The sequence below is a fragment of the Ornithorhynchus anatinus genome, chromosome 20, assembly GCF_004115215.2.
Source record: "Ornithorhynchus anatinus isolate Pmale09 chromosome 20, mOrnAna1.pri.v4, whole genome shotgun sequence".
NCBI classification, from domain to species: domain Eukaryota; kingdom Metazoa; phylum Chordata; class Mammalia; order Monotremata; family Ornithorhynchidae; genus Ornithorhynchus; species Ornithorhynchus anatinus.
In genome coordinates, this window is record NC_041747.1 from 5,899,884 (window position 1) to 5,914,367 (window position 14,484).

The following is a 14,484-nucleotide window of genomic DNA, read 5'->3' on the forward strand; positions in this document are numbered from 1 at the left end:
CCCGATTCCCTTCCAAGTACACAAAATCCTCTTCCCCAAGGGAAGAGGGAGAGAGAAGAGTTGGGGTGAACGTCAGTGGCCTGGAAGCATATTTCCTCTTGACTTTCTCGAAAATGTTCCTTCTAGATCACCTACACCGGGACTTCTGTCGGGTATTCTGTATTCAATTCCAAGGCTGCGACATTAAGCAAAAATAACCTTAAATCCGATCAGAGCCTTAGTTCAGAATCAGCCGTCACCAGCAAAGTCACTTGCCTGGAAATTTAAATTCTAAAAAGAAAGGGAAATAACGTTTTTCTGAACTATAATTTTCATCACTTTCCTCTTACCCTTGGGGATAAACCGAAAGAGCCTCCCCGAAGGAGCGGATTCGGGGAATTGTCTGAAAGAAATACAGTACGCTTACTCCATTGGGATAGTGGTTGATAAACAGTCCCAGGTTGTTGTACATAGATGGAACGATCATGCCGTTTTTCAGGTCCTTGGTCAGCATTCGCTTGTTGACCATATGGCTATGCAGCGCATTTAACAGTTCAACATTCACGTTGCTTTCCAAACCCTTTCGAATGTCCTAGGAAAGAACAATGGGATAAACATTCGCTTTATTACAGTTTGAGATTCATCCCCTTTAAAAAATAGAAACCACATGAGCGGAAGTGACTTTCCAGGTACTTGAAATGGACAAAACCACATCCACCGAACTCACCGGGGAAATAGATGTTCCGGGTACACGATTAAGAAATTTAAATATTCAATTCATTTTCTGATTGGGGGAGTACAGCTTAGTGAGGGGAAGGAAAAGAGCTTATCCCAGGGAGTACAGTAAGTTCTTTGGGAGGAGAACAAGTCCAGTTTTCCTTTCTCTTTTTCCCTCCTTTTTGTCTTTTTTTTTTTAGCATTTGTCTCCTCCTTCAGATTATAAGGTTCTTGAGGTCCAGGATCAGGTCTACTAACTCTTTTTTTTCTTTATAGCATTTGTTATGCAGTTACGATGTGCCTGACACTCTGCTAAACACTGGGGTAGATTGAAGCTACTCAGGTTGGACACAACCTGCTGATCTCTGCTCATCTTCTTACGCATTAGCATTTCTTTCTCCCGCTCCCGATAACTCTAGGCTAAACCAGCATTGTCCACAGGGGGAGATTTCATGAAAACAAAATCAAAAGAGAGATAAGCCAAAAAAGGCAGGATAAATTGAATTTTGTTTAGACCCACCACTGCCTGATTTTCATCAAGTAACACTTGATTCATTTTGGGCTCTGAGAACATGGAACAGTTCTTATTTTCATGGTTACTTTAAAAGCTGTGGAGCGCACAGACGAACTCGAGCCCGGGCCAGAGCATACACACGAGTCAAACAATTTCTTTCAAAAAAGGAGAAACTCTTTACGGCCAAGCGTTGGTCGAAAAATCGTAGGCAATGAAGCGAGATAGTGGAGCGGCGAGATTGAAAATGGTAAATTATCATTTACCGAATCCAAGTTGTCCCAAGCTTCATTGCTTGGAGCAAAGTAAGTGTAGGAACCCTTTCCTTCAATCTCTTCTCTCAGCTTGGAAACATCCGAATATCCTTGTGTCGTGGTGGCTCCCACGATGCCCAGGGTCCCATAAACGTGGTCAATAGGAGCAACTGAAAATTTTCAAGAAAAAGAAGAGTAAGGAAGAGGTGTCAATTCCAGTTGTTTAAATCTGCTAATAATCAGTGTGCATTTCAGTAGATTGTGCTTCTAAAGAATCACAACGTTCACATTAGGTGTCAGGCAGAAATGTTACATTGAAACCGAAACCATTTTTTATGGTGTTCGTTAAGCGCAAACTCTGTGTCAGTGCTGTTCTAAGCACTGGAATAGATTCAAATCAATCAGGTCAGACAGAGTCCTTGTCCCACACGGTGCTCCCAGTCTAAGTAGGAGGGAGAACGGGTATCGAAAGGCCATTTTACAGTTGAGGAAACCGGGGCCCAGAGTAACTTGCCAAAGGTCACACCACGGGCAAGTGGCGGAGTTGGGATTAGAACCCAGGTCCCCCGACTCCCAGGCCCGTCCTCTTTCCTCCGGGCCACTCTGCTTCCATAAAAACTGTGTTGAGGAAATGCTTGCTAGATTCACATCCTAAGTGAAAGTCCTGCTCTCCTCGGCTCACTGTCCCCAAATTCGAATGGGGCTATTTTAATAATAATGATATTTAAGACATTTATCAAGTGCTTTCTATGTGCCGGGGTAAGTGTAGCCAGGTAGGATGCCGTGCCTGCCCCCTCCAGGGCTCACAATCTAAGATGGAGGGAGAGTATTTGTTTCACAAAGAAGCGAGTCACAGAGAAAGTGACTCGGCTCCGGTCACATAGGAAACAAATGGGTGAACTGTCTGATCCGATTTTACTGTGGCTATCTCCGCGCTTGCTGCGTAGTAAGTGCCTAACAAATATCATCATTATTATCATCATCATTGTTTTTAGTCACTTCTATTCAGAGAGCGCTCACTGTGTGCAGAACACTATATTAAGCACTTGGGAGAGTACTTAGAGAAGCAGCGTGGCTCAGTGGAAAGAGCATGGGCTTGGGAGTCAAGGGTCGTGGGTTCGAATGCCGGCTCTGCCACTTGTCAGCCGTGTGACTCTGGGCAAGTCACTTCACTTCTCTGTGCCACGGTTACCTCATCTGTCAAATGGGGACTAAGACTGTGAGCCTCATGTGGGTCAACCTGATTGCCCTGTATCTCCCCCAGCGCTTAGAACAGTGCTTTGCACACAGTAAGCGCTCAACAAATACCAACATTATTATTACCCCACAACAGTATAACAGACACACTCCCTGCCCTTATTATTAGCATTATTACACTTTTACCTGCTGGGCAGCCTTTCATTCCCTCCATCCTCATGTAACCTGGGCAGCATTCATATAACACAGTCCTGTACAGCAAAAACAAGAAGTTACATCAAATATGCTCATTCTGATCAGTAGTGGCCACATTTAAAAACAAATAATTTGGTATTTGTTAAGCGCTTACTATGTGCAAAGCACTGTTCTAAGCTCTGGGGAGGATACAGGGTGATTGGGTTGTCCCACGTGGGGCTCACAGTCTTCATCCCCATTTTACGGATGAGGTAACTGAAGCTCAGAGAAGTGAAGTGACTCGCTCAAAGTCACACCGGAGACAAGTGGCGGAGCCGGGATCAGAACCCATGACCTCTGACTCGCAAGCCCGGGCTCTTTCAACTGAGCCACGCTGCTTCTCTAGCATTAGCTTTATTGTGATCCTCCAAACGCTTGAGAGCACATTACTGTGGCCAGAGCATTACGAGAGGCTCTTTGGAAGGCTCTTTGGAAGCCTCTAGACACAGCATTATTCACAACCCTGCCCTTGAGGAGCTCACATTCAGATGGATTTGGGCCCACTTTTATTTTTTAATGGCATTTGTGAAGCTCTTACCAGGCACTGTACTAAACACTGGGGTAGATACACGCTAATCAGGTTGGACACAGTCCCTGTCCCACACAGGGCTCGCAGAATTAATCCCCATTTTACAGGTGAGGCAGCTGAGGCACAGAGGAGTTAAGTGACTTCTCCGAGGTCACTCAGCAGACAAATGGTGGAGCTGGGATTAGAACCCAGGTCCTTATGACTTCCTGGCCCGTGCTTTTTTCCCTTAGGCCGCATTGCTTCTCCTCTGTATATATATTTAAATAGTGGAGGATCTAATCCCGGCCCTGCCATTTGTCTGCTGTGTGACTTTGGGCTAGTCACTTCACTTCCCTGGGCCTCAGTTACCTCATCTGTAAAACGGGGATTGAAACCGTGAGCCCCACGGGGGACAGGGACTGTGTCCGACCTGATTTGCTTGTATCCACCCCAGCGCTTAGTACAGTTCTTGGCACATAGTAAGCGCGTAACAAATGCCGCAATTATTATTACTGTTGGAGACTTTTCTTGAAACCCCATGCCTGCTTGTAAAGCGGGAGCGGCACGATTCCTCCTGAAGCTTTCCCTTTCTTGGTCCTAAATGAAACAGGCTAGGAAGGCACAGTTAACCTTCTCAGACAACTGAATGACATTCTGTGGCTTGGAAGGAGATTGTCGTTAAGCGATCTGCTATAAAGGAGTATAAATGATTTCTCCAGAGAAAGTGGCTCCGACAAAAATCTATCGCCGCTAGAGGAGATAACACAAGAGGGGGTGGGATTTGGCCTAAACTAATTAGCACAGGCGCTCTTGGAAACTGTTCCTTTTGTCCTGAGACGTAGCAGTCACGAGTGAGTCACAGAGTTTCAAGTAGCTCCCTGGCCTCGGCAAGTCAGGCCATGCCAAGTGAGGTAAGAGTTTCCAGCCCTACTGTATTATTTGGCTCATTTGGGGTTTTTTTTTTTTCCCCCCTCCGAATTGCTCGTTTGTACATTTTGCAGTGGAAGAGGTTTAAGATAAAGCAACGTTAAAGATGAGTCCCGATGATTCATATCTCTACAGATCCCCAGTGTTTTTCCCAAAATTACCTCCCAGCTCTTGATCAGTCAAGCAGTGGTATTTTTTGAGCCCCTACTTCGTGCAGACCACCGTACTGTAAGCGCTTGGGAGAGTCGAATACGACTGATAGACACCATCCCTGTCCTCAAGAAGCTTGCAGTCTAGCGGGGGAACCTCATACTCGAAGTGCTTGCAGTTATCTGAAACCCTTTTTTACACACCTGACTACTCTAGCATTCACTTATATATCCTCATTCATATCTGCCAAACATTCCGGTGTCTGTCTCCCCTACTAGATCGGAACCTCCCCGAGGGTAGGAATCCTGTCTCTTCCACTCTTCCAAGTGCTCAGTAGAGTGTTTGGACTAAGTAGATGCTCACTGTGCGGCGGTCTTCGACTTTCCGCTCTTTCCTTAATTTTGATAAAAACCAAAGCTGCTTTTCAGGCCTCTCCTCCAAGAACTATAAACCTGGAGATCTCCATGAGAAAATCCCAGAGAAACAGGTTGGCCCTTACAAGAAACCAACAAATAAGGGAAACCTTTCCCGTCTCCAACACCCCTGATCCATCCTTGCCCCCTCGAACCCATGGCTGAACGCAAGGCCCTGCTTCCTCAGGAGACCGATGGTTTGGCCTCTTCTACTTTTAGTTGAACAGTGTAGGTGAATCGGTGCTTCTCTCCATTAGTTCCTGCTGGATGGAAGTCCATTGCCAGAGACAATAGCCCTGTCAGGTGACGGGTCTGGATTTCCATGTTATGGTGCCCTCAGGAAAGATCAGTTTAGTTCCTCTAGAGACAAAGACCCCAGGCAAAAATGAAAGGCTCCAACTGGCAAAAGGGGAAAAAATCCAGGGTCATTGGACTCGTTTTCTATAGTGGGGGTTTCACGTGTGTTTTCCCCACAGCATCCCAAACCGTATTCGTCAGTGGTCCAAAGAACCTGGATTTATACGTCATGGGAACCGTGCAGATTCTTCTTAATAATCATGGTATTTCTTAAGCGCTTACTACGTGCCGGGCCCTGTACTCGGCGTCGGGGTGGATAAAAGCGAATCGGGGCTCACAGTCTCGATCCCCATTTTTACAGACGAGGTAACTGAGGCCCAGAGAAGTGACGAGATTTACCCAAGGTCACACAGCAGACAGGGGTGGAGCCGGGATTAGAACCCTAGACCTTTTGCCTCCTAGGCCCTTGTTCTACCCCCTATGCCACTGCCCCATGCTGCTTTCCAATTCTGTTACAGCGTGAGTCAGGCTGACGAGTTGGATGGCATCTGAGATCTTCGGAAAGATTGCCAGTCCGATAATGATTAAAAAATTCTTCAGCCAACTCTGTTAGAAGAGAAAACCGAGGGCTCAGGCAAGAGAGTCGATGTTGTATGGCAACTCGTGACCAAGAAATGCTTTTGCGAGCCTTAAACCAGCAGGGAGATGGGAAAGTTGAACTTACTCTCACCTCTAAACGCTGCCCTCTTGCTAGATTGTAAGCTCCTTGAAGTCAGTGGTCATCAAAATAATGGCAATGGCATTTACTGAGCCCAGCACTGTTCCAGAGTCCGGAGTAGATGCAAGATGATAAAGCTCACACAGTCCTTGTCCCACAGAGAGCTAACAGTCTTAAGAGGTGGGGAGAAAAGGTATTTCATTCCTATTTTACTATAGGGGAAACTGAGGCAGGTTAAGTCACCTGCCCAAGTTCACACGGCGGGCAAGTGGCAGAGCCGGGATTAGAACCCGGGTTTTCTGACCGTCAGTTCTGTGTTGTTTTCACGGAGCCGTGGTAATTCTAGTGGGTTTTCCCAAGTGTTTAGTATGGGGCTCTGCACGTAGTAGGTGTTCAGTAATTGCTTTCGATCGATTAACCGCTGTCATTTTTATCTTCCGTTAAGCTCCCTGTGGGAAGGGAACATGTCTGCCAACTCTGTCGCATCCCCCCTAGTGCTTAGTACAGTGCTCTGCACACATCAAGCACCCCATAAATGCCATCGCTCGATTCTGTTCTTTGAAATCGGCCCCTCGAGGGGCAGTATTATTGTGAAAATGCTGCTGTCTATCTGCACATATTTGGAGTCTCTCCAGAAAATAGGCAAACGGAATTTTTAACAAAGTAAGCTTTGTCGTTACCCTGGAAGAAAGCCTGACTTCTTAGCTGCCTTTTAATGGAAAGCCAGAGTGAATCTTGGCAGGTGACTTCGTTCACGTCTTGGCATCTGGATTTATGGCTTGAGCAAGCTTTCACCAGGTTTCCATCCCTCGCAGGCAGGGTGCTAGGAAGGTTTTCCCGTCAAGGGCTGGAGACCGTGGCTCCTTTTGTCTAGTCAGCGTGTGCTTCAAGTCTGCCTCATCTCTTCCAAGAAAATGCGCTGCCAATATTGGCGGCTGCGGCCCGCAGCGCCAGCAACAAAGCCCAGAGAGTTTCTCCTACTGCACGCTGCTTTGGATGAGAAGCTGCGTGGCCTAGTGGGTAGAGCACGGACCTAGGCTTCCGAAGGACCTGGGTTCTAATCCCAGCTTTGCCACGTCTGCTGTGTGATCTTGGGCAAGCCCCTTCACTTTCCTGTGCCTCAGTTACCTCATCTGTAAAATGAGGATTAAGACAGAGCGCCCCATGTGGATCCAGGCCCGTGTCCAACCTGATTAGCTTGGATCTACCCCTGTGCTTAGGTCAGTGCTTGGCCCGTAGTAAGCACTTAACGAATACCATTGGAAAAAAAAAAATCTTCTTCCCAGCCCCCTTTCCACCTACCTTTAAATGTTCCTAAAAATCGGATTTTAGGGTGAAAGCGCTGTGAGTATAAGTTCAAATCCCCATGAGACAATCCTTTCCTCAGCCAAGACAGGGAGTGTTTAAAGAAATGCCATCTGCTTGATTTTATTACTGCAGACGGGACCTAGATGCATTCATTCAAGCGTATTTACTGAGCGTTTACTGTGTCCAGAGCACTGTACTTGGAAAGTACAATTCGGCAACAGATAGAGACCATCCCTACCCAACCGCAGGCTAGACTGTAAGGTCCTCACTCGACTGTAAACTCCTCGAGGGCAGGGATCACGTCTACCACTTCTAATGTATTGTACTCTTCCTAGCGCTTAATGCAGCGTTCCGCACACAGTAAGCAGTCAATAAATACCATGGATCGGTGGATTGATTGATGGCGCGACAGTGTGATAAAGCTGCTGGATAAGGCTCATTCTTCTGGAGCCAGGGGAGAGTTGTTTTGCAGTTTTTGATCCATGGATAGCTATCCCTCCTGAGTTTCCCAAGATAGGGGAGGGCCAGCTCTCTCTCCCTTTTACTTGGACAGGAGTCATTTGGACAATTTTCCTGCCACATTTGCAAAATCACTGAAGGGCGAAAGCTGTTCAAATCCACCCAGCGCCAGCCAGTTACATAGGGGAGATTTCTGGGGGCAGGTGCCAGGTGAAGCCTTTGAGGGAGAAATCTCTTTATGGTGCTCGGGAAAGCACAGAGCCGATGCTGTTCTGCACACGAAGGGAACAGAAATGCTGACCAATTTCAAAGGTAAAGCAGCCTGCCCTAGTCGAATAAGCAAGAGCCTGGGAGACACAGGACCTGGGTTCTAATTCTGGCCCTGTCTCGTGCCTCTGTTGTGACCTTGAGCAAGTCACTTAACTTCTCTGTGCTTCATTTTCCTCATCTGTAAAATGGGGATTAAATCCTGCTCCCTCCTACGTGGACTATGAGCCCTATGTGGGACAGGGACTGTGTCCAACCTAATTATCGTCTGACTACCCCAGTACTAACTACTTGGAACATAGTAAGTGCTTAACAGACACCATGACAAAAAACAACAACTGAATTTTCTCCGTTAAAGTTTGGTCCTGGTTTCCTGGGGCATCCGAGGGAGGCTTATCAGCTAACTCGGTAAGTGATTGGACATTTGATAGGCGGAGGAGTGGCCAGGTGATCTTGTAGGATAATAAAGAAGACTTTAAAGGAGGCAGGATTTCCTGCGGTCGGCCAGGTGGTGAGCTGCACGTGGGCAGGGATCATATCTACGGACTCTATTGTGTTCTCCCAAACGTTCAGTATAGTGTTCCACGTAGAGTAAGTGCTCAGTTATTGGGTGAGTGCAGAGCACTGTACTAAGTACTTAGGAGAATACCCTCAATTTGCTGGCAATTAGCTGGAGTCGATTGGCATTCTCACCTCACATATGGAGAATTCCATTCACCTAGGAGCGAGGATCTGCCAGCAGTTTCACCTGATGAATTGCCATCAGCCCCTGCTCCAGTTTGAAGCCAGTCCCTACCTCATTTCAAAGGTGCTTGGAACTCATCGGGGGCGAGTTTGAGGGGAACAGTTACCTCTTTAAGTAACGAGGGGCAATAGGGAAAAGATGCAGATTCTGGGAACTGGACTCGGCATTGCCATTTGCCAATGGGGTAATAGGATCCAGCTGAATGCAGGCAGAGTTACAGTGACTGCTGGTGGTAATTCAAGCTCCCACTGGAGCATCGGTTGGAGAGGGAAAGTAATTATTTGTCATGGAACGATGAGGAATAGGAAACACCGCGAAGAGATTAAGCGAAAGCACATTTTGGACGACTACGAGGGGTAGAAATCTTCTATTTCAGAGAAAATGGAAGGGATGAGTGACAGCGAGATAGATACCCGTGTTCAGTGTGATGTTAACACTTTCAGACCACCGGCATCCCAGTTAGTGCACTGGAGAGGGAATCCCCTAAATGCCCAGCGACTGGAAAGAGTTAACGTGCCTCCGGTGCGCTCTGTGTTCATGGGTAGAAACAGACCCTCCATATTCTGATTTTTTTGGCTCGGTTTCAAGAATGCGAGAGGCGCCACCGAAGACGTAGGTGCTGAACCAGCTCAAGGAAAATGGCAAGAGCACCAAACTTCAAGGCAAGTTTAGGAAATTTGCTCACAAAGATATGCTCGAAAATACAATAGTTTGTTGAATGTAACTTCAAATTCCCCTCGTGACCTCGGGGGAAGTAGTGGCTAACCAAGGATTTCCAGAACCCGAATCTCCATGTTAGTCTAGCACATTGAGAATATTGTCTTTATTAAAATCTCAGACTCAGCATATCGTGGCTGGGTTTGCCTTTCCTTGGCAGATCAGAAACTGAAAGCTCAAAAGAGTTTTAAAAGCCACCCTTCTGGGTAAGGGAGGCAGCGTTCCATAGTAGGAAGAGCGTGGGTCTGAGCTCTGCCAGTGACCTGCCGGGTGACCTTGGACAAGTCACTTACCCTCTCTGAGCCTCAGTTTCCTAATCTGGAAATGGGGATAAAATAGATTGGGAGTGTTGTGTGAGGTGGGAACTCTGTCTGATCCTGATCTACCCCAGTGTTTAGCATAGAGTGAGCACTTAACAAATATGATATAAATAGTAATATATTGATTATTATTAGAGCATCATTATTATTTTCATTAGACTTCAGGTAATCACTCTTCATAGCCAACCAGACTTGCTGTGCACTCTTTCTGATCTTTCAAAAGAAGTATATTTATGTGTATCAATGATATCTGAATGTTTACTGTGTGCGGTACACTGTACTAAGCGCTTGGGAGAGTACAAGACAACAGAGTTGGTAGACACGTCTGCCGCCTACGTATCTCTCTCTAGGAAGCTCGGTGGGTGGGTGAGGGTGCTCTCACCTCTTTCCCCGGCGGCCTTCCGGGTAGCTTTGCTGGTTTTCCCGGGCCCGGGGACAGCGTGGGTTCCCGGGTGTACTGTGTGCCGTTGCCCGAAGTCTACTCTCTTCTTTTTTTTTTCTTTTCTTTTTTACGATATTTGTTAAGCGCTTTATATGTGCCAGGCACTCTACTAAGCCCTGGAGTAGCTCCAGGCTAATGGGGTTGGACAGAGTCCCTGTCTCTTATGAGACTCACAGCCTTAATCCCCATTTTTGCAGATGAGAGAACTGAGGCACAGAGAAGTGAAGTGACTGACCCACGGTCACCCAGCGGACAAGTGGCAGAGCTGGGATTAGAACCCAAGTCCTTCCAACTCCCAGGCCTGTACCCTGCCCTCTGTTGGAGCATGAGGGATTATTCCCATTGGTGGCAAGTTGGGGTTCTTCACGTGTGCACTTCTGAATCCAATTAATCCTAATTCCGCCCCCGCCTCGCCTCCGCAAGGGCGCCACACCGACCTCTCTCAACCACGGCCCCGGCCATACCCAGGTCTCTGAGCCACCGGGGTGGCCCAGGGAATGACTGGGCTCCTTCCTCTCCTGCCCCACACCGTGCACTATTCTTCCCAGAAAATAACGTCGGGGTGAGCCTGGACTTTCTTCTCTTGGGCAATCTGGACACTGGTCGGGAAGGGCAGCGGGGGTGGGGGGAGATGGCCCTAGGGTGACCGGCTACCGTGGCCCTCCCTCGGGGGCCATTTGGCTGCGTTGGCTGTTGCCGCTAACGTCTTGAGAGTCCAGAGGAGAGGTGCGGGGCGCTGCTCTTATCGACACATCTCCCCATTGCCCCGGCACTCATTTTCTGTTAACACCAGCCTGGCATTAGGGAGAGCTCTGACTTTCTCAGCGAACAGTTTTCAGCTGTTTCTGCTCCCCAAACGTGGGAGAAACCACTTCCTATCAATTGACGGGAGCCGTGTCCTTCGATAATGCCATCTGACTTTTCTGAGAGCCCCGGCCCGTGGGTGGAAAGAGCTGAGTCTAGACCATCGAGGAAGGGAGTTTCTTATAAGTGTTCCTTTGGCACAGACTCCCGAAAGAGGCGAGACTTACGTTTTCTTCCCACAGATGGCTCCTTGATACCAGTTCCTGCAAGTGCTGAAGTATTTCTTTTTGGTCCCCAGAATCTGTTGCAGGGCACAGACGTTGGGACTGTGGGATGAAAGATGAGGGGGAAAGAAAAAGTTAGTCATGAGGAGGGGCAGTTTTCCCGAGGTCGGATGGCAGCCCCGTTCTTCGCGGCGAAGGTTGAAGCGTTAAAGCTGGCACGTGGCTTTGATTTGCTGAGCAGATGTAATTCCAGCCAAAGACAAGTCTGCCTCCAGGCACCACCCTGCTGGATCTGAGAAACAACTACCTTCTCCAGAGGGGAATTCAGCGTCTGTGCCAGGACAGCTCCAGAGCATCGCCGCAGAGCTTGCCAAATTAGAAAGAGTCAAGCTGTATCCTGTATTAGTTTTTGAGGGGCCTTTCACCCGGTTAACCATCTAAGAGGGTGTAGGTGGGGAATACCATTCTGATGTTTTGCAAGAGCAAACTTGTGCTTGGTCCTGGGGGACGTAAGTAGGAGGGATGAGACTGCTGACACAGCACCTCTTCCTTCCATTCCTCCCAGATCGATCAGAAAATATTTCGTGGGTTTTCTTTTTAATGGAAAGCGCTTTCTACGTGTCACTATTATTTATTATATCTCTCTAATGAGCGCTCACTGTGTTCAGGGCACTGTGCCACGCGGTCGGAAGAGTACGGTACGACAGCGTTGGCAGATACGATCCCCACCCACGAGGAGCAAAGATATCATTCCCTGTAATGAGATCGGTTTGGAATGACAAGCACACTTCGGTATAAATTGTCCCCTGTTCAGGAAGGACCCAAGGGGAAATGACTCTAAAATTGATCTCAGAAACTTTTCAATGGAAAGTCCTGTAAGAAAATTGCCGAAAACAGACTTTCAGGAGAGGAGATCCGTAAAACATAAGCGACGTTGTCACTAGTTTCTAGCCCGAATGCAGTCTTCCCATCTGGAAGATGTAGTGTTCGCTGTTTCCGGCAAAAAGTAATTATAAGCATTTAAGAATGATTAAAAAAGGAGCCTCTTGGGAACACGGGGTAGAATGCCAGACACATTTCTAATCTAGGAGTAATGTACAGTTTTCTCCCTCACCACATTCAATTAGTTAATTTGAGCAACTTTAAAAATTCAGATACCCTTAGAAACGTATAACAAGAAACAGCTTATTTGTATAATCTTGCTTTTGTCCAGGATTTTCTTATTATCTGTAGTAAAAATACAAGATAAGTAAGGGACTGCTTTTAGTTGATTCTCTTCACCCACAAAGTTAAGTGAAAAATTGTGCAACAAGCTGTTCAGAACAATAATAATAATTATGGCATTTGTTAAGCACTTACTATGAGCCAAAGCCTTTAACTAGAGATTTCTGACATTTGAAGTCCTATCCCAGATTTCTAGAGGTCATCTTGTGGAACTTGGGTATAATTCATACAGGACAGGAATTCTGTAATTTAGATTCTGTATTTTACTTGAGAAGTAATTCAAGAGTCACAGTAAAACATCTCATATCTTTAATTGGATGATGAGTTTTAAAAAGTAAAGGCAAAACAATGGGGCACCCACTATAATTTTTTATTTGGGTTTCAGCTGTGGGACAAATTTTGCTTCCCCTTATGCCCTAGTGAAACAAACTAAAAGGATTAAAAAGAAGAATAATAATAATAATCCCCAGATATTTACTTACCCCTGTTCCCGTCCCCTTATGCGACTGTGAGACAAAATCTTGTCATAATGAGCATTAGCATCTGCCAGCTCAAAAACAGACAGCAAAAACGTGGCAAATAAGGATAAAACAAGGATCTTCATCTTTAGTCCCCCTTGTTGCTCTGGTTAGTTAGAAGAGAGAACTGGCAAAAGGTTTTGGAGAGCTCAGAGTTTATATACATGTGACAGAGCTGTGGGAGGAGACCACTCTATCAACCTGAAACACTGAAACACCCTCCAAAACACACTAGCAACCCCAAGCTCCCTGTTTCAATCAGCTGAATGCTTGTTCTGCTCAGTCAGCATATACAGCTCGTTTTTTTCCTTCACCGGGAAGCTTACGTCTCTCACGATACATGTCACTGATTTCCTGTTTTACAGTTCAGTTCAGTGTGCTACAGTATGGTAACTTTGCTTAACACAAGCCATTCAGAGTGCTTCTAGGAATCCATTTTTAATCCCTTTGGTCTGTGGGTGAGTGACTGCATATTTGGCAAGAAATCATCAGTGGAACCCAGGATAAGATGACTTGCTAGTCAAGTAGATCACTCCTCTTTAATATTATTATTATTGTCGTTATTGTCGTGGTATTTCTGAAGTGCGTACTAGGCGTTCAGCACCGTTCTATGCGCCGGGGAACCTGCAAGTTTAATCGGCACGGACACAGTCCCTGTCCCACATGGGGCTCTCAGTCTTAGTAGGAGAGAAAACAGAGATTGAATCCCCATTTTGCAGCTGCGGATACTGAGGCCCGTGAGAAGTTAAATGACTTGCCCACGGTCACACAGCAAGCAAGCAGTTGGCAGATCTGGGATTAGAACCAAGTCCTCTGACTCTCAGGCCCGTGGTTTCTCCACTAGGCCATGATGCTCTTATAAATTGTGTTTTGGTGCTAAAAGATGTAATCCGTGATTTCTCAAAATGAATTGGTCAAAAGCCAATCGACTCCCCCCATAGTTATTAATGACAGAAGAGATAGTGAGGAAAGTATCCGAATCCCTTGAGCTTACACTTCCAATCAGGAAGGCTGGACGGTCATTTAGTGGAGCTCAGACTCAACATAGCGATATGATCGAAGGCACTCATTCATTCAGTCGTATTTATTGAGCACTTACCGTGTGCAGAGCACGGTACTGATCGCTTGGGAAAGTACAATACGACAATAGACACACATTCCCTGCCCACAGTGAGCTGACAGTTTAGAGGGACGAGCTTACGGTTTCCATGGACCGTCCTTGAGAATCTATCCATCAGTCAGTGGTATTTCTTAAGTGCAGAGCACCGTATTAAGTGTTTGGAAGAGGACGGTACAATAGATGTGGGAGAAAATATTCCTGCCCACAGGAGCTTACAGTCGGAAATAAAAAAGTTCCCAAGTAATAAACAGCTTAGAGCACACAACCACAGAGAAAATATTTATTTAAACGAAAAATTTATCCCAAGGATATTAAATCCCTGACTGCTAAGGAGATAAATGTTTACTCTGTTAATCGAATCATCTGCACATACACATAGTAAGTTCAATAAATACCATTAACTGATTGATTCCCATCTTCAAAGCCCTCTT

General features: G+C 46.5%; 1 protein-coding gene and 1 long non-coding RNA gene across 7 annotated transcripts in view; one reads left to right on the top strand and one right to left on the bottom strand.

Annotated features, from left to right (window-relative positions):
* Positions 1-13,075, bottom strand: part of POSTN (periostin) — a 43,229-nt gene extending 30,154 nt beyond the window's left edge. For 2 of the 6 annotated variants that reach the window (XM_029047974.2, XM_029047973.2), the window contains exons 1-5: positions 12,898-13,075; positions 11,195-11,293; positions 2,845-2,909; positions 1,474-1,631; positions 407-571 (exon numbers count right to left, since the gene is read on the bottom strand). In XM_029047974.2, the coding sequence (XP_028903807.1) occupies positions 407-571; positions 1,474-1,631; positions 2,845-2,909; positions 11,195-11,293; positions 12,898-13,019 (609 nt within the window). In that variant the 5' untranslated portion in view covers positions 13,020-13,075. The remainder of the gene's footprint in view (positions 1-406; positions 572-1,473; positions 1,632-2,844; positions 2,910-11,194; positions 11,294-12,897) is intronic. The other 4 variants (XM_029047978.2, XM_029047977.2, XM_029047976.2 and 1 more) reach the window with 2 other exon arrangements.
* Positions 1-14,484, top strand: part of LOC103170456 — a 52,482-nt gene that overhangs the window by 1,049 nt on the left and 36,949 nt on the right. The gene's annotated exons all lie outside the window — the stretch shown is intronic.